Here is a 19,660-nt window from a genome sequence, read left to right as displayed (position 1 = left end):
ATGTTTATTAAATTAATTGAAGGTGATGTTAGAATACATGTTCATTGAACTTGGAGATTTTTCTCTTTTGAAATGTGGCAGGATTGGGGGTTAACTATAAGATTTTCTAAGAATGTATAGAAGGTAAAATACAGGCGTTGTTTCTGAACTGGTGCAGACTGAGACTGAAGAAGCCCGTACCCCGCAGGATGTGGGCGCTCCTGAGGCAGCTGTGCCTGGCCACAGCAGTTCACAGTCTTTGTTTCCGTGAGAATGAAGCAGGCTTTCTGCTTTGCTCAGATTCCATAGGCACACGATTTGGAGTTTATAAAAAGTTGGAAGTTGGTGGTAAATTTGATGGAAGGAGAAGTGAATCTAACGTTAAGGATACGATTACTAGAATGTGTTTGCTGGTTCTGCTGTGGAGCCTTCCTCTCATTCTGCCATCTTCAGTCTCTGCTCTTCTCCAGATAACAAGGCTGTGTTTCTCCTGTTGTGTGCTTCCCCCTCTTTCTGCCTTGCCTTCGGCGTGAGATCCCTTGTACAGTGGGGTAGTACAGTGGCTTCACTCAGACAGCATACAGATGACTTGATAGCATTAGATTTCTGATGCCTTTTGCTATCAGACCTGCCCCATAGTTATTTCTGAACTGGGCTGTGCCCTCAGACAGCCTGATGACACTGTGCCAGACAGGCTTGCGAGGGCCTGGCCTGTGCCTCATGTCCAACAGCCTTCATCTGCTCTGCTTCCTCTCGGGAACAGCCTTTTACTAAGTTCTGTTCATTGTATTGGTATATCATGGTAACCCTTCTAAGAGTGCCACGGTTATAACATCCTTTATTTACAGTAGGTACCACAGTGTAACCAAGGCAACAGAGTTCCCTTAACCAGATGCGTCCTGTTCCTACGCTTCTGCATTTGAATTTGTCGGTTTGCTCTCTCTATGCTGTCTCTGCTCAGCATCTCACGGACTTGAATTTCCCTTCATTGTCTGTAGGTGCTGCCCATGGGCACTGAACTTCCAGCTGGTACTCCACCCAGCGAGCAGCTGCCACCTTTTCCAGGACCTTCACTAACTCAGGTGCCCTGCAACTTGGCAAATTTCTGTTCGTGCCTCTCCTTTCTTTCTCAAAGCTTATTGCAGTTCTCCACTGCACGATCTTGCCTCTGGCTCCTGTTTGGTTTTAACTTAGTAACAACTTGCTTTTAAAACACTGTAGCTGATGATATAGGCCCTACTTAAAGTCAGAAGCAAATCATCTAGAAATCATTTACTGTTAATATTTTTTCATATCTTATGGAAAAAATAGCAAACGTGACATTTTGCCAAAAGATATAATTGCTTTGTCATTCATACTTGTGTAGAATACTGAAAGATTACACCATTGTGCAAGTGAAAAATTTTTATGTAATCAAAATTAATGATGAAAGTTCCTAAGAAAAGGGTGCCACCCTGATAACTGATAATGGCCTTTTTTTTCTTGAATGTTTGACATTTCTCTCAGTGACCTCCTAATGAAGTAAGTAATTGGGTATGAGAGGGTCATGGTTATGAAAAACAGGTATTAATCTTAAAATCCAAAACCCAACAGAGCTCAGCTAACATGAGATTGCTGAGACAAGTGAGACCAGTGACATAATAATGAGATCCCATCTCACACCCGTTCTGCTCACTCGGAGTCAGAATCACCTACAGTCTGTGAATTAATATGGCCTTTCCCAGTCTACCCCCAATACCATACATGAGTCAAATTCCTATAAAGTACTGGGCATGATCCCATTGTAGCTATGTAAGAGCTTGTGACACGGGACAAGCTAGTAAACAGTGAAAATAAATTAGGGACTTACTTTAGAATAAGATGTAAGAAAAAACATGGGAAATTGATCCCAGATACACAGTAAAACATAATTTAAGCAACTTGCTAAATAAAGTAATAACTCCAATGGAGAACCCACTCCATCAGCTGCTAAACTTTGGAAAAGAATGTGAAAGTCTTGAACCTATTTTCTCATTAAAAACATGTATTCCAGTTCCTCAGAAGGCCCAAAATGTGAAATGAGAAACTGCAAATTAGACCTATGGGAGTGAGGCTAAAGCAGAGGAAGGCTAGAGAGGCGCACGGTTGATAGAAGCCAAGGCAGTGATGGTGTGCTAATACCTACTGTTACTCACAAGGACAGGTCCTCAGGAAGAAGACCAAACTGAAGAAGAAAATAGGGAACGATACGGCTAATCTGCCAGTCAACCCTGTACATGTTTCAGAATATATTTTTATGGCGAGGACAGATATAAGAAAGAAGACCTCAAAACTGTAAAAACAAATGTAACTGGGTTTTTGTGTGGCTTGAGAACTTGATGATACTGTTTTGAGAGCTTGGTGAATCATTCAAGCAGGAAAGCTAAGATGAGTGTAGATTATTGGGTTTAGTACTGAGTGAGCAGAGAAGGACATGCCATGTGGTCTGAGCAGGAAGCAGTGTGTCCCGTGCGTGTTGGCACTGGCCGTGCCCAAGGCTGTGCTCACCATGCTGTGTCCTTCAGCCCCCGCAGCCCCTGGGAGACCTGGACGCTCAGCTGAGAAGAACCCTCAGTCCCGAGAGTGGCGTGCTGACGTCTGCCGTTGGAGTGAGTTCTGATGACCTTGATAAAATCTCCCCATAACCCTCATGTGTTATGTTCCTGGGATGTAAGCTGTGACCTTGACCACTTTGAATACCTTTAGCACCGAAGCAGAGTCTTTGCTTTTGTTCCAGTCAACAGAAATGAGATGGTTAATGAAGGAGTAACACTGACCTATCAGCGTAACCGAGCAAGACACTGGTTTTGATTTTCTCATCTTCCCTGTAGTTAGAGCTCTCCCACAGACCAGCCCTGTGGATTCTGTGTTTATGCCTGGGAGGAGGCCATACTTTTAAGTTTGAAGTCTTAACGTCTTCTTTTTAGGCTTGTGACAAAATAATGTTCTGATTTAAATTACCTTTCTGTGAATATCCACGTTTAAGCATTCCATGAGAAAAATTAAGAAAGGGATTTGGAAAGGTTAAGACTCAATTTCTTTTAAAAATCGCTAAAACATCTGTCTTTCTTTATATCAGACTAGTTTTTAGGTTACTATCCGTCTTTCTTTATATCAGACTAGTTCTTAGGTTATTAAAGAAAAATCACCTTAGACAAAAGCGTTTCTTCACACATCCTGTCTTTCTGGCCAGTGGAAAGGCAGCAGGGAAGAGACCCTCTTACTGAGCCTCTGACGCTAAAGCCGTGGTGGTGTCTGTGTGTGTCTTGCAGCCCGTGTCTGTGGTGGCTCCAACAGCAGTTGTGGAGACCGGAGCCCAGCTTCCGAAGGATGGTGAGAGCACCCTTCTTCCTCTCTGTTCCCACACCAGGCCTTCCTGTAGTTGATGGGGGGAGGCACACGTTCTTGAGAGTTTGCAGGTGTCCTTGAGACTGTCAGAGGACATTATTACGTATTTCCTGATTGACACGAACCGATACTAACATCTAGAGCAGTAGTAGGGTCATGAGGTTTTTACTTCTTTTTGAGTGGTGGCTTCCTAGGGGGTAATGATAGTTTCTTAGCATAAGACTCTTTGTTTTTAGCTAGGCCAGATCCTTGCTAAAACATAACAAGGAAATTCAAGCATATTGATAAAAGTTAATTTATTCACAGCCTCTTGGCTTTTGAGATGTATAGAAATATAGAAGCTTGAACAGCATGGATGGTGAAAATGCACATGGAAGAGTTCAGATTCTCAGTATTAAACGTTATTTGTCTATTTCTGAATTGTTTAGAATTGGCATGTCTATAAAATAATCTGTTTTTAAAAGACACATTTCCAAAAAAATTTAATTCTGTAAAAATTATCCATACCAACAGCTTAAATGTTTTATTAGAACTTTTATCATGATGTTAGTTGTAGGTTCATATCAACTATTGTTGTTACAAAGTTTTGTTGTAAATCTCTTTTCACCATCAGTCCCACCGAACATGGGAAATTTGACACTTTTTTTGTTGTTGCCTTTTCCCAGATAACCATCCTCCTCAACATCACCTGCCATAAGTATAATTCCCAGTATAACTATTAGTAAGATTGCCTGAATGCTCTTACTACTTCCTGTCTTCCTTAAAAGTGCTAAGTTTCACTTAAGACCTTTCTAAATTAAATTATTTTCAGGACAGTCACACTATGAATTGGCTCTTATTTTAAAAGAAGTGACTTGAAAATCAGTGGAATAGATTAGAAAGTCTAGAAATGGACAAACTAAAATGGAATGTAGAATATGAAAAAGGTGGCCTTTCAAATCAATGAGACATATGGGGTATTTCACTAAGTAGTTTGGACAACTGGACAGCCATCTGGAAAAAAGTAAAGATGTATCACTAGCCTAGGCCAAAATAAATTCAGAGTGGAACAGAGATGGAAAATGCTGCCATAAAGCAGGGCTGTAAGAAAACAAAAGGGATCTTTTTTTTTTTTTCCAACTATCTAGAGCAGAGTTGACAAACTTGTTCTGTAAGAGGCCAGAGAGGAAATGCTTCAGGTGTTGCTGGCCATCCAGTCTCTGTCACAACTACTCAAATATCTAACCTATTGTAGCTCCACAGAAGTAATAGATAATAAATGAATGAGCTATGTTCCAATAAAATTTATTTATAAAAACAATCTGTGGGCTAGATTTGGTTCACAGATCATAGTTTGTTACTCCCTGATACAGAGAAAGATGTTATTATTACATTTAATACCCAGCCCAGAAGCATTAATAGATTTTCAGTTTCTGCATGGGGGAAAAGTACTGTTACGTCCAAAGATAAAGATAAATGAAAACCTGGGCAATGTGTGTGTTGTATATGCCTGTCACAAAAAGGACTTTGTTTTGCCAGTATAAAGGATTTCTGTAAATTTGGCATAGACCAAAATTTAAAAAAAGATAACGGGGGAAAAAAAACCACAAAGATAGACGTGAAAATATTTAACTTCCTTTATGAAACAGAACAGTAGAATAAAACTACAAGTCATCATATTTTTCCCCTATCCTTGGTAAATTCAGAAGTTAATAGCCACTGGTGACTTGGTGTATATATATAGCCTTTTTGGAGATCAGTTTATGGTCTGTCAAAGTTTTAAATGGCAGTGATTCAGTACTCCCATTCTTAATTTACTGCACGGATTTTTAATATAAGAATATACATATTAGAGCAGTTGCTGCTATAAAAGTCTGCTATAGCTAGTACCCATTTAAAATGGGTCTTTAGTGTGCTCAACAGAATCTCATGATCTTTGAGTTACAGGGCAGAGCTATAGTGTCCCTGCCCGTCAGCCTTAGTATCTCTTCTCGTGTGAGCTAATCCAGGAAGCCGCGTTGCTGCTGTGTGGCTTTTATTCCTCCACGTAGTGTGCTGTCCTGTGTATGGTGTACAGGGGAGACAGAGGGTTTCACAGCCATGTAATCTTTACACAGAAGGTGTCTGGTAGGAAGGTGAGCAGTAACCGTTTCCCCTTGTTGGGCGCAGCGAGGGGGGACAGACAAAAGGAAGTGTTCCTCTCCTCTAACGAGTTTCTTCTTGGAATGCGCAGTTTCTGTTGACTATGCTTCTGGCTAGGGAAAGGAAGCTGCTAAAAAGATGCTGACATTCGTTCTCTTCCTCCTCCGTGTAGTTGTTTCAGTCTCTCAAGTCACAGAAGCTCCTGTCCTTGCGCCCACTTCCACAGCTGGTGTTCTGAAGATGGGGCGATTTCAGGTGAGACTCTCGCTTTTAAGGGGTAGTGTGTGTGTAACGAAGAAAGGATCCCCGATACGGTGAGTGGTGGTGTATGTATGATAAAAAAGGGATTTCCGATTCCGGGGTGGGAGTGTGTATATAAGAAACCTACATCTGTCTTTGGGGACCTAATTGCCATCAATGATATGTCTTTTTTAGGAGCACTTTAGAGCTGTTTATCATTTTCCTCTCTTAAAATAACACATGCTTATTCAGGAAAATGAAGAATACTCAGAGTGGTATTCTGAAGTACTCTGAAGAATACTTAGAGAAGCAGTGGACAGTTGTCCTCCCTGCCCATCCTCCTCTTTTCCTTTGGCCCTGTGCGTGTGTGGACCTGACGTTGACCCTGCTGCTTTTCTGATAGCTCTCTGTAGCTTTTCCCATTTAGGGGTAGGGTTACCTAGCCATTCTCCTATTTTCAGTCATTAGGCGGTTTCTAATTTTTTAATAAGTAACAGTAAACATCTTTGTATAAAAAAGTTTTCATGTTTAGGATAACTTAAGTTTGATTTCCATAGTGAAAATACTGAGTCAGCATCAAATGACACCATGTAATTATATTTTCCCAGTTGGGAAACAAGTGAATATTTTCTGGGTTAGTGATAGGGATATGGCAAAACCAATACAATATTGTAAAGTTAAAAAAAAAAAAAGTATGAGATAAAGATGCTTTGGGATTAAAAAATCTTTTTCTGTTTTCTTAGCTACTTTCTGGCTATTCTCAGTATAGCACTTGAAGCTGGGGGTATTGGATCACATTCTTCTCATTTGTAAGGTGTTCTCAGAGTTTGTGGCTTCCCTGACTTTATTTCTAATACATTGTTGAACTAGCACAGGAATCGGGATCCTTCCTTTAGCGCTAGCTAGTTGTCCTATTTCTTGAAGCTTAGCTGTCATTTAACATTTATTGGATGTAATCTTTGTAGTTTCTCTTGTTTACAAGCAATCGTCAATATTCTGTGACCTGTTGTTATTTATATTTTAACAAGATGTGATCTGAGTCCTGTGCACAACAGGAGATAATGGAAGTAGCAAATTTGCTTGGCTTAGCCAGCTGCTCAGAATCGGCATCTGACTGCACATCTCAGTGCAGACGTGTCATGCTCTGCAGTGCGGTTCCTTCTGTTTTCACAGTCTGAGGTGGAGGGCCTGTGTAAACAAATGATCAGCCTACTCAGACTGGGACTCGAAGTGCTTCACTGTTTTATCATCCGTTGTGAAAATGGAGTGTCTGGGAGTTCTTTAGTCTCACTTTGGTCTGTTGTGTCAGGTCTCAGTTGCAATGGATGACCCCCAGAAGGAGAGTAAAAGTAAGTCGGAGGATGCCAAGTCGGTCCACTTCGCATCCAGCACGTCAGAGTCCTCGGTGCTGTCAAGCAGCAGCCCCGAGAGCACCGTGGTGAAGGCAGAGCCCAACGGGCTGGCCGTCCGGGGCGCCTCTGCAGACATGCCTGACAGCGCCCACCAGCCACCTGCCTCAGAAGCTGGGCAGCCTAGCAAGGTTGGCCGTTTTCAGGTGACCACCACAGCGAGCAGAGTGGGTCGCTTCTCTGTGTCCAGAACCGAAGACAAGATGGCTGAGGTGAAGGGAGAGGAGCCAGTGGTCTCTCCTTTCATGGACTCGGAACACGACATTCCTCCCACCGTGACGCCAAAGAAAGAGAAACCCGAACTGTCTGAGCCTTCGCATCTGAACGGGCCGTCTTCCGACCTGGAGGCTGCCTTCCTCAGCCGGGACGTGGATGCTGGTTCAGGGAGCCCACACTCCCCTCCGCAGCTGAGCTCCAAGAGCCTTCCTGCCCAGAGCCTCAGTCAGAGCCTCAGCAATTCCTTCAACTCCTCCTACATGAGCAGTGACAATGAGTCAGACATTGAAGATGAGGACTTAAAGTTAGAGCTTCGCCGACTACGGGAAAAGTGAGTGTATTTCTCCCATGAGGGTGGCGGCAGAGCTGTGTGAGGACCCAGTTCCTGGTGCTGGAGAGGTGACGCAGGAGCGGGGCCTCTGGATGTAGTTCTCGGAAGGACTCAGGGCATCCCTAGTTACAGAACTGCCTCAGCACCTGTGCATGACTGCTACATGTGGTTTTTAACACTAGCACTTCAGCGTTATTAACCTAATCTTGACCATTTCTTAGCCTACTGAATGAATCTGGTAATGGCACTGGGGTGTAGAATACTTGAACAGGTTTTCTTGGTCACAGTTGACAAACTGGATTTGAGTTGCCAGTTCAGTATCCTGTGTAGAGCCTCAAAGTCAGGAAATCCTTCTGGAACATCATCAGCCATTTGTGGTTGGCTAGTAGCTTTTTCTGGAGAAGGAAATGGCAACCCACTTCAGTACTCCTGCCTAGAAAATTCCATGGATGGAGGAGCCTGGTGGGCTACAGTCCATGGGGTCGCAAAGAGTCGGACACGACTGAGTGACTTCACTTCACTTAGGAGCTATTTGGAATTGGCTTGGGTGGTAGAGGCCAGCAAGAAGAGCTGACAAACGAGAATCTCAAGCTGGTAAAAGTTAAATTAAGTGCATTTGAGGGACAGATTCATTAGTAAGTAAACCTGTGCGTGAAGGTGAAATCATGTTAATTCTTGTTGGAACAGAGGTGGTTATTCTATTTTTTAATTGTTTGGTTATCTTTTGTAGACATCTTAAAGAGATTCAGGACCTGCAGAGTCGCCAGAAGCACGAAATTGAGTCTTTATACACCAAACTGGGCAAGGTTCCTCCTGCTGTCATCATTCCCCCAGCAGCCCCCCTTGCAGGGAGAAGGAGGCGACCCACCAAAAGCAAAGGGAGCAAGTCCAGTCGCAGCAGCTCTTTGGGGAATAAAAGCCCTGGACCAGGTCAGCCGTGGCCGTCCTGTCTTGTGTTTCTGTCTCCATCTGTGTGTAGAAGCTGTTGAATATTGGCTACTTGAGTTGAATTAATTGTGAAGGAGTTTGACTTTCCCATAGTCTCACTTCCTTGCCTTCACTCCCCATGTTTATAGAACCTCTTTTTGAGCCTGGAAGACAGGGTAGTACTGTGGCCTTTTCCTGTGTTGCCTATATTGCTGTCTGGTGGTTTCCTTCATGTGTAGTTGTTCTTGACTCATAGAACTCACATGTCCCCAAACTCCTAGGCAGCTGGAAGAGAACACACTGTTCTCTCTTTAGTAAAGTCCAGGTCAGTTCTCTCTTTTTAATGAGTGGAGTGATCATAATCACAATTGGGATGAATGTAAATTTCATATAGGTATTTGGGTATGTCATGTGATAATGTCCTTGATTAAAGTTTTGTTTTATTTAGCTGTATGGGAATAAAGAACATGCTAGTATTTATAGTCAAAAAATAGTTAAATCATAATCTCTTATTTTTGTGGTTTGCCTATTTTTTCTCTATTATGTAGAGTTTTTCCCCTTCGGTGAGGTTATGGTAATGTTAGATAACTAGTTGTAAGTAAAAGCAGCTGGAACACACTTACATACTTACACTCCAGTACACTTGGCCCTTGCTCGTCAGCTCTCATGTTAACTGTATTGGACAGCACTTGCAGGCCTAACAGCTTCCCATTCCCTGCAAGTTTTCAGGGGCCCAAACCTTTTCTCTGGGATGTTAGAGCCAATTCATTATGAGATGTGAGATCATAAGTCACAGCAGCTAATTTAGATTCTGATCCCAATTTCAGCCTTCTTTTGGAGTGTACTTCTGTTCCACTAGTTATACTAAGGAATAGCCAGGTGTCCACTTCAGGACACCTGGCTAATGAGTGAAAGCCACCTATCAAAAATAACTCTAAATATGCATTACTCTATAATCCCTGTATCATTTTTTGACACCTCTTTGTACTTGATTTGACACATGGACCAGAAGGACTAAGGAGAGACTGCCTCTGGACCACTCTGAGCTATAAGAGGGTAAAAGGCAGGGCTGAGGTTACACAGTGGCGTTCCCATGTCTCCTGCACGTGCTGTCATCTTACCCAGCTTGGACTCCTGAGTCCCCCGGTTATCTGCAGCTCAGCAGCTTCAGGGACGGGGCCCTGCAGCCCTGTTGCCTCTCCTTCATCTCTTACTCCCCATCCCATCCAGAGGCTTTTGTCCTTTGGTCTGTAGCTTCTGACCCGTTATCACTCCCTTGGTGGGACAAACAGCAGACAGCGCTGTCCAGGGCAGGGGGAGAGCTGTGCCCCTGCCTCACACCCCTGTGTCTTCTGATAGGTACCCTGTCTGGCCAGAGTGCAGCTTCAGTCTTGCACCCTCAGCAGACCCTCCCCGCTCCTGGCAGCGTCCCGGAGACAGGGCCCAACCAGCTGTTACAGCCTGTGAAGCCATCTCCTTCCAGTGACAACCTATACTCGGCCTTTACCAGTGATGGTGCCATTTCAGTACCAAGCCTTTCTGCTCCAGGTCAAGGTGAGAGCCACGAGCAGCCACCATCCTCCAGGAGCCTTGAAATGGAGACACAGCCACACTCAGGACAGAAGCCTGGGGCAGGCGGGTGGCTTGGGGGAGCAGCTGACCTGGAACCTGCTGCCCACACGGTTCTTTGGGCTGCAAAGGGGGGTGGGTAGCAACTCGCTTGGGTGGGATCACTGCTCCCTTCTGGTGGAAGTAGGTTTTCTTCAAGGGATTACAGCAGAAAGTAGCCCTGTGACGCCTCAGTGCGGTGCAGGACTCCTTTGGGATTTGGAACTTACGATTTAATACTGGACTAGGGTTTCCTGAAACCAGATTCTTAGGTGTTTTAGCCCTTTCTGAAAGTTAATGCATTTGTTCAGCCAATGTAGACTTTAATAATTTCTAAGTGTGAGAGAGACATACTAAAGTGAATAGCCCTAAAATTCAAGTTGCTACCTTTAATCTACTTCCCAAGTATAGGTTGTTTAATAAACAGAGGTTTAATAAAATGATCACTCAGAACATTCCTGTAGAGGAAAGACCTTTTAGTAACATTAGACAAAACTTAAAAGCTGTTGGGCATCTGAGTGGAAAAGAATGAGGGGAATCTAGACGACAAACGGAGGTGCCTTTGCTGCAGCTTTGCGAAGGTTAGAGATTAGCCTGTCTCTGAGCGTGCTGGCGGGTGGCACAGTCTGGGCTGGTGGGGGACAGAACTGACCCCTGCCTCTGGCGTGCAGGCCTGTCCTGCAGGCTCGTCCCTCTGTGTGCCGTCCTAGCACATCTGGCTCTCAGCTCGGGTTCTAACGTCTCGTAGCTGTGTTCTGTCTCTTCTCTCCCTGTTCTCCCCGTTCTTCCCCTCTCACAGGCTGTGCCAAGTTTAACTGTGCGTCCGAGCAGGTGACGTTCAAAGCTGGCGGCAGGAGGACGCGATTTCTGAGTACGCCCTGCTTGGCTCTTTGTGTGTAACACCTTTACTCCTTCCTCGTCCTTGTGTCTGCCGCTGGGCTGTGGTTTCACGCAGTCCATCTTCATTTGTGTCTGCGCATCATCTCCGCAGTGGCTTGGCTGAACTAGTGTCGCCCTCAGAAGTTTGGGCCTCTGTTAATTACGATAAAAGATGGAGATCTGATCATAGGTTTCTGTAAACTTCAAAATGAATTTTCTGGTAGAACTGCCTCTTCCTCAGCCTGTGCCAGAGGGCAGCACGGTGTCCAGGGCAAGGGACTGCTGGGTCACTCAGCATAGTGATGTCTGCGCGCCCAGCCATGCATAGTGCTACCCCTTGCTCTGGCATTAGGAGTCACAGCAAGCTTCCTGACCACTGGTGCAGGGAAAAGTGAACCCCTGTTTTTGTATTATTTTTCAGAGTAGATTGAAAGTTGGGTGGGTTTTGGTTTTTGTTTTTTTTGTTTTTTTTTTTTTTTCATAATCTCAGTTAAGCATAACCACCTATCAATTGTAAAGATGCTGGAATCTCTTCACTGGATGTTTTCACCACCACTGCCCTCTAAGGGTTTCAAAGAGGGTTTCGGTATAGTTCGTCTTATAAATTATGCTCACTAAGACCGAGGGCCAGCACCTGCAAGCCAAGATGGGCTTTTTAACAAAATCGCTGGGACTTCTCAGCTTTCTTCCCCAAAACAAGGCTCCTGCCTCTCCAGTCCACCTCCCTGCATGTAGAGTGCGGGTGGTCCTGCACAGACCCCGTGAGATCACGGGCACAAGGCAGGAGCCCAGGGAATCACACATCTTTTCTCTCTGATCAGCCTGGCACATTCCGGTAGTTGATAAGCATATGTTGAAATGAGAATTTTAAAAACAAAACTGAGGTTTAAGTAAAAAACCTTTGTTAGAGCTTAAAACATCTTATCTGTTAAGGCCTCAAACTTCTGATGTGGCTGTTGACATACTTTTTAAGTGCATGTGCTCGGACTGTCATCGTCTCTTGAGTGTGGTTCAGAGATCCTTGGGCCTCATACAGCACTAGTCCAGGGCCGTGTAGCCCAGAGGGAGGTGGAAGGCATGCCCCGCTTGGTAGGGCAACGGCTTTCCTGGCAAGGCTTAGTGGGTGAGTGAAAGTCACTCAGTCGTGTCCGACTGTTTGTGACCCCATGGACTAAACACAGTCCATGGAATTCTCCAGCCAGAATACTGGAGTCGGTAGCCTTTCCCTTCTCCAGAGGATCTTCCCAACCCAGGGATGGAACCCAGGTCTCCCGCATTGCAGACAGATTCTTTACCAGCTGAGCCACAAGGGAAGCCGAAGAATACTGAAGTGGGTAGCCTATTCCTTCTCCAGGGGATCTTCTGGACCCAGGAATCAAACCGGGGTCTCCTGCATTGCAGGCAGATTCTTTACCATCTGAGCTGTCAGGGCCTGGCAAGGCTAGGCTGGACCAACAGTGTTAGCTCCTCGGCACTTAAAGTCCTGTGTCCAGTTAGATGACTGAAGAGACAGTAACAGCAGGGGACAAGTGTTTGGAGGTGTCGGTCCGGTGTTATGTGGCCTGTAGTCTCTCAGAGGGAAGGAGGAAGACCAGGGCATTTTTGTGAGGGAAGTATTGTGTGACAGGCACCTCTTCGGTTAGCTCAGAACATTCCCATTGCACTTGGAAAGGTAGGTGGTGTTACAGTGTCGTTCAGATGAATGAGAGATCCTGCCTCTGTTGAAGGCACGTCAGTGTCCATCATGTAAGCCTTTGTGAGCAGATGGCAAGATGCAGATTTAAAGCAAATAAACCCAGTGGTTTAGGACTGCCAAGCCCTGGTTCAGTCCCTGTCGGGGAACTAAAGGCCCACAAGCAGTGTGGTGTGGCCAAAAAGAAAAAAAAAGTTGAAAGAGCAAATATGGACAGAGATATTGGGCTCTCGGGTGTTGGGGTCTTAACTGGTCTGGGGTGCTTCACTCTGTGCTCAAAACAGATAATGGTTTGGAAGCACGGCTTGGCTTCATGCTTTATTTTTGTTTGAAAGTTGCTCGTTTTCCACATACTTTTAAAAGATTTTTCTAGGGGGGACGGGGTTAGTATGTATGTCCAGGGTTTGGAAATAGTGTGTTAGCCAGTTTAAATGAGAGCTGTAACGACGGTGCCACCTGTCAGCCTCCTGTGGTGGAACTGCGAATGCGTTTATGCAGTGCATCCTAACAGCCCAGCAGGAGAAGCAGGAGGGGCCAGGGCGTGGAGAGACTGCCTGGGTACTCGAGGTTCCAGCGGTGAGGCCAGAGCCCCAGAAGCCTGGTGCGGGGCTCGCTCCTCCAGACAGCGTGGGGTGGGGCCGTGGGCCGGGAGGGGCCCCCGCACAGCCCAGGCCCTCTCCCCTCCCTCTCTCCTGCTGGGCCCTGGTGTGCTGTTTGGAGAGTCTAATTATTTTATACTTCTGTTTCCTTATCTTTAACACACTGCTCTCTCTTTGTGCTTCAGGGAAGATGGTGAAAAAAGTCTGCCCTTGCAACCAGCTCTGTAGTAATTATCCTTTCTTTCTGTTACTTCTGGTCCCTGACTGTGAAGCCTGTCGCCCTGAGCTCTTTGCGCCCCGCAGCCTCTCGACTCCTGGACCCCAGCCCTGCACCCTTTTCTGGTGTCGTCTTCAACACACTCAGTGGTTGCCACTGGCTCTCCTTCCAGATTCCACGTCCCCTCACAGTCCATGCTCTCGGTGACAGCCCACACCCGGCTCTGTGACAGCTGTGGGTGGGGGCGCCCGTGGGTGTGTGTAGGGCGAGTGGGGCTGCCTCGCGCCCCCTGAGGAGTCAGCCAGCTGTGTAGACAGTGCGGACAATGGCAGCCGCCGCCAAGGGGCTCTTCCAGAAAACGGTGCTTGGGAGGCGGGCAGTAAGCGTGGCTCATAGTGGGCTCTTGTTACTAGAAGGGGGCAGGGGTGGGGGGCTGACTATGGCAGAACATTTTTGGCGAGAAAGCATGCACTCACTGCTTTTAGAATTTTTGAGCAGAACTGAGAAGGGTTTAAAGGACAGGGAGTGTCCTCTGAAGGCTGGCCGTGTTTCAGAAACGCCTGCTCTGCTGGTTTCGTCACCGCTTTCCTGCTGCCACCGACCACGTGCACCCCCATTCTCCTGGGTTTAGTAGCCAAGCCAGCTTTTCCTAGAATTAATTTCTGCTTGGAAAGCGGGGAGCGGGGGGTGTGTGTCACCCTCCTGTGGGAAGGCAGTTTGCAGAAGCCAGGATGAGAAGGTGGCCTGTGTGGCTGGCGCTCCCCCGTTGTCCACCCAGTGTCGAGGGGCCTCGGCACCCAGCTGAGCCGGCCTGTGGCAGCTGCGTCCCCTCCGTGGCTGCTGAGAGCTCTGCTCACTTGTGAGCTCTGTGTCGTCCTCATCGTCTCCCTCGCCACCAAGCTCACACCGCCGTGGTCACGCGCGCGGGGGGCGAGACGGTCCTCGTGCATGCGCTGACACCCACCCCCACCCCCGTCCCTGCCTGCGCTGTCTCCCTGCTGCCGTCCCGGAAGCCTGTGTCCTGTGTGTCCCACTGTTCCTCCTGGGTTCCGCCCTGTAAGGAACTCAGCCCCCGCCCCCCGCCCCCCACCTGCCGTGTTGCCTGGGTGCTGAGAAGCACGGGACCTCTGCGCTGGGCAGCCTCACCTCACGACAGCTGTTCCTCCCACACTCGGGCTTGGGTGCCCAGCCCAGGCGGGTGAGCCACCCCCGTCGTGGGGCCTGGGGGGTGGGGGCGAGTCGCTTCTGGCACTGCTGGACTGTGACAGCGGGCAGTGTCCGCATTTAGACATTCAGCCCTGGCCTTGACTGGGGATCTGAAGTCCTCTTGGCTCACGCCTTACAATGGCCGCTTACAGTTATTCTGCAGCACATGTGAGATCTGGTAAGAAAGTGGGGGTGCGGGGAATACACAAGACCCTGACTCTTCTTTCCCTCTTCCCTCAAACCTGCCTCTCGAATAATCGCCAGTGTGCCCTCCAGCAGAGCCGAAATCAGGCAGGACACAGACTCCTTTCTTCCTCATGAAACCATAGAGACCCTTCATCACAGCCCCAGAGCCTCTGCTCCCTGCACCCCCTGCCTCCCTGGGTGCACAGAGAGTGCCTGCTCTTTGGGGAGGGGCAGGGCGGGGAGAAGCCAGCCGCGGTGCAGCCGGTGCAGCCGTGTCTTCCTGGAGCCGAGAGGCTCGGGCGCAGCACAGACCTCCTCGTGCTTGCCTCACAGGGAGTTGGGAGAGGTTGAGCCTTCACTCTCCCAAGTTGATGTTTGCGTTCATGTTTATGGGCCCAGGCGAAGAAGCTTTCTGAACAGAGCACGCGTTCTCTCGTCTCCCTCTATGTGGAAGAACGGCTGAGCGTGTCCCGGACCCCATCCCCCCGCGGCTTGGGAGCCCAGCTCTCCTCAGGCCTGTGCTCGCAGTGCTTCGGCTCCCGCGGGGACCCTGCCCATGCTCGGGGGGGCCCTCGGCTCTTGCCCCGTCCTGCAGCATTCAGAGCAGCCAGGCTTGGTGGCTTCAGCACACAGCTCTCCTTAGCAGGCGCTGGGCACAGGCCCAGCACCAAGTGTCCGCACTCCCAACACCGCGGGGACGGGCGGAGCGAGGCCCCGGCCCTTCTCCCTCCCCGGCAGCTCCTGAGGAGAGCCTCCCCCAGCCCTGCTACGCGCCGCGGCATTTGGCTCCTGAGACCCTGAAACCTCCCTTCTGCATGGCTCCCTGGCTCATCCCCCCATCCTGGGCTTGCCGTTCATCATCGTGGGAGGTCTCTCCTCTCCCGAAGTCACCACCCAAGTCCCTTCTAACGGGTGTGCCTTGTTGCTTCTTCTGACCTCAGGGACCAGCAGCACCAACGCCGTCGGGGGAGCCGTGAGCAGCCAGGCCGCCCCGGCTCCGCCTCCTGCCGTGACGTCCAGCAGGAAGGGCATGTTCACGGATGACCTGCACAAGCTGGTGGACAACTGGGCCCGGGACGCCATGAGTCTCTCAGGCAGGCGGGGAAGCAAAGGACACGTGAGCTATGAGGTCAGCGCACCCCTCGTGCTTCCTCCTGCCTGTCCGAGTGTCGCTGAGCACGGGGACCCTGCCGTGACCACCTCCAGGGGCTCCTGAGTGCTAGCACTTCCAGGAAAAAAGACAGCAATCAGCTAGGTCCCTTTCTTAGTTTCTTTCCCTGGATTCCTTGCTCTGAACTGAGTCAGCCCCGTTTTTCTTCCCTTTTCCTTAACACTCTGAATGGTGTGTGCTTGCGCCACTCACGTGAGGCATGCGATGCCACCCACTTCCAGTCAGAACAGGTATGTGGTGAGTGTCAGGAGCCAGTGATGGTGATGAAAGGCTGTCTGGGAGTTGTTCTCCCGACCCTGTAAGGTCAGAGCAGCCCAGGCCTAGAACTCTCCCTCGCCCTGTACCCGTCCCACCCACACGGCTTCACCGCCTGTTCTCTCTCCAGGGCCCTGGCATGGCAAGGAAGTTCTCCGCGCCTGGTCAGCTGTGCGTCTCCATGACCTCAAACCTGGGCAGCTCTGCCCCCGGCTCTGCAGCGTCAGCTACCTCTCTAGGGCACTTCCCCAAGTCCATGTGCCCCCCTCAGCAGTACGGTTTCCCTGCCCCCCCGTTTGGCACGCAGTGGAGCGGGACAGGTGGCCCGGCACCCCAGCCGCTTAGCCAGTTCCAGCCTGTGGGAACAGCCTCCTTACAGAATTTCAACATCAGCAACTTGCAGAAATCCATCAGCAACCCCCCAGGTTCCAACCTGCGGACCACGTAGACCTGAGGCGATCCTGGGGCAGGTTTGGGGGCAGGAGATGGAATGTGGGGGGTCGGGGGCGTAGCCTATATGCTGACTACTAGTGCTGCATTTAACTGGTCATTTCTTGCCAGAAAGGAATGTTTTAACCCCGCTTAGAGCCCTTGGAGTGGAGGCCCCCTGCCCTCACTCGCCTGAGTGGGAGGCGAGAGGAGAGCTGTCTTGTGTGTGCTTTGTCGTCGCCCAGACCCAGCAGTGAGCCGCTGGGGAGTCGGGTTGGCCAGAAGGCTCCTAGAGAGCTCTGGAAAAGCAGAGCCGTCTGCATTTTCAGGTGGTGGGGCTCTTCATTTTGGTAGCCACCCCAACCCCTTACTCCCTCAAGAATATAAACCACAAGACAAAAAATTTAAACTATTGGGCTCTCTCCTACCCTGTCGCCCCCACTGTTTTTCTTTCTCCTGTCTCCCCCTACCCCCCCCCCCCCACCCCAATCCAGCCAATCTTTAGAACCCAGTGCAGACACCAGGGGAGGGATGGAGGTTTCAGCCCTTTCTTACAATAGGTCATTAGTGCTTTAAGCAAATGATATTCGCAGCTTTGACTGCAGCATTAGCAATTAGGAAAAAAATTAAGTTCCCTGCGGACATGTAACTTTGCCATCAGTTTTGATGTGGAAACACTGTGATGTATAAAAGTTGTTGGACAACAGTAGTTTAACAGTAAAATATGAAAGGCTTAAAAAGGCGAGCTCTGTCCTTTACTTACTGAGATTTCACTTTTCTCCTTTGTATTTCCATTGTATTAGATAAATAAATGTGAATGTAAAATTGTATAAATCACTCTACTTGAATACTTCCGTCCTCCCAGTACCGCTTGCTGGATGCTTAGTGCCTTGGACTTCTATCGCTTCTGCCGTTGCATCAACTTCTCGTCAGACCCTGGTCCAGCTGGTCAGCGAGGGTGTGTGGAAGGAGAGCGTGGGTCTGTGTGACCCAGCAGTGGACTGTGTTGTAAGGAAACTGGAAGGGTATTTTTTTCAAGTCATTTAACAGTTTTGTAAGATGAGCAGGGTGAGAAGTTAAGTTGACATCAGTGGTTAAAGCAGAAAACTGTTTCAGGACAAGTGAGGAGGGAGGCTGTCACCAAATCTGGCAGTTACCAGGCTGAGCGTGGCGTGCGATTGGTGCCGAGAGACTAGAGGCTGCAGAACAGACGTGTTTTGAAGACGTGGTGCTTGGCCAGCGGCTGCCCTAAGCCTTACTTTCCTGCGCTGGGCTTGAACTCAGAAGATTGAGAAGAAATGGCTGAAGAGAAAGGAAGGGGGTGGGGGGCTGGTTTTTAAGTTGGGAAATGTGATAGTGAAACGTCTCAGATGGAGAAAGTTGCTCTAAGAAAAATTGTTTGCCTTGCTTTCCTCTTGGGGCAAATGTACCGTGTATTTCTCAACGTGGGGTCCTGCAGTTGTGGCAAGTGGCCCCACATCTGAAATAAGCACTGTAGGAACGGCTGCTTGTTCCTCCTCACTTCTGTATAATGTCCAGAGGGTTGCAGGGTCATAATCTCCCGGCTACCTTTGTTTCTAGAGTGACAATGGATATTCTCATATAAAGAGACTCCCCTCAAGTAATAACTGCAACCAGCCAGTATTATTTAGTGCTATGCCTAGTTGTGATGGGCAGTTCTCTCTATTTTCAGAAACTTCAGGAAATACTCTCCCATTGCCTATTTTGGGGATCTCTATTCTCCCAGAAGATGGGGCAAGAAGCTAGGGCTCTTAATCTTGGGGTGCTTCTTCTCTTGACCCTGAGCCACCTCAGTGGCCCATCCCAGGAATCTCCATGACAGGAAGAGCCTGGCTGTCCTGTCCTTCGTTGCCCATTTTCTTTAAGTTAGCCAAGGCCCCAAAGATGCAAACGAAAGCTGAGGCTTTTAGGAAGGTAAGAGATGAGAAGGGCAGGTGCTCCAAGCTTTGCTTTGAAACTTTACTTTTTCTCTGCCTGTAATCCTTGAGAAATGGTAAGAGTAAGGACCGAACAAGAAGTGCCGAGGAAATGGGAAACGGACATGTGGACAGAGGGGACGGACTTTGTACCCAAGGAGGGAGCCAAGTGCAGCACGACTCTGGTCACTTTGGTTTAATGATGTTGAGGTCTCTTCACTCACATGGAAAGTAAGAACTGGTTTTACTTACTGTTGATTTTTTCCCCCTCCTGTGGATGAAATAACTGAAACCTAGAGGAATAAACCAGTGCTACTGAACTGTTTAAATTATTTTCGTGTTAATAGTACACTTTGAGTATCTTTTTCCACATTAAAAAAATCTTTCTGAATTATAAATGTTTTCCTTACATTATTTAACAATGTACACTGTTTAAAAAAAAATAAACTGAATTCAAACCTTGGGGATTCTTGGCAGCCGTCACTCCTGTTTGGCGCTGTGGGTTGCACTTCCTGCTTGTGGACATGTGATGAAGCCACGTGAATAAACCAAACTTGGTTTTGTTGAGCTGTGGGGATTCATTTTCAGCAGGTGCCTTTTCGTGATCGCATTAGCTGATATGACTTGTGTGCAATTTGTAACTGGATTCCTATCTCCAGAAACTTTTTCAAACAGTGATTCTGACTTTAACTAAGATGCTGCAGACAAGGAAGATAGCGGTAACAATAACCAAAACCAGAAAAAAATTTTCTGCAGCTCAGGTGAGGGGTCGGGGGTGCTGGGGTGGCCGAGGCCTGCCATGGGGCGCCTTGTCTCGGGCACCACGTCACAGGCAGGCCTGGGCTCCAGCTGCCACTGGACTGAAACTGTAAACAGCTGCTTCCATCAGAT

The 19,660-nt window shown here is 48.1% G+C and overlaps 1 protein-coding gene across 16 annotated transcripts in view; it reads left to right on the top strand.

The window, feature by feature from the left end:
- WNK1 (WNK lysine deficient protein kinase 1) overlaps positions 1-17,666 on the top strand; it is a 128,638-nt gene extending 110,972 nt beyond the window's left edge. For 9 of the 16 annotated variants that reach the window (XM_055568044.1, XM_055568028.1, XM_055568082.1 and 6 more), the window contains 11 exons: positions 978-1,061; positions 2,523-2,606; positions 3,270-3,330; positions 5,639-5,721; positions 7,016-7,662; positions 8,393-8,592; positions 9,949-10,143; positions 10,997-11,089; positions 13,554-13,595; positions 15,919-16,106; positions 16,534-17,666. In XM_055568044.1, the coding sequence (XP_055424019.1) occupies positions 978-1,061; positions 2,523-2,606; positions 3,270-3,330; positions 5,639-5,721; positions 7,016-7,662; positions 8,393-8,592; positions 9,949-10,143; positions 10,997-11,089; positions 13,554-13,595; positions 15,919-16,106; positions 16,534-16,851 (1,995 nt within the window). In that variant the 3' untranslated portion in view covers positions 16,852-17,666. The remainder of the gene's footprint in view (positions 1-977; positions 1,062-2,522; positions 2,607-3,269; positions 3,331-5,638; positions 5,722-7,015; positions 7,663-8,392; positions 8,593-9,948; positions 10,144-10,996; positions 11,090-13,553; positions 13,596-15,918; positions 16,107-16,533) is intronic. The other 7 variants (XM_055568164.1, XM_055568154.1, XM_055568146.1 and 4 more) reach the window with 4 other exon arrangements.
- Positions 17,667-19,660: the final 1,994 nt, after the last annotated feature.

This window comes from Bubalus kerabau, chromosome 1, assembly GCF_029407905.1.
Source record: "Bubalus kerabau isolate K-KA32 ecotype Philippines breed swamp buffalo chromosome 1, PCC_UOA_SB_1v2, whole genome shotgun sequence".
Taxonomy (NCBI): Eukaryota; Metazoa; Chordata; class Mammalia; order Artiodactyla; family Bovidae; genus Bubalus; species Bubalus kerabau.
This window is presented reverse-complemented; position numbering and strand designations above follow the sequence as displayed.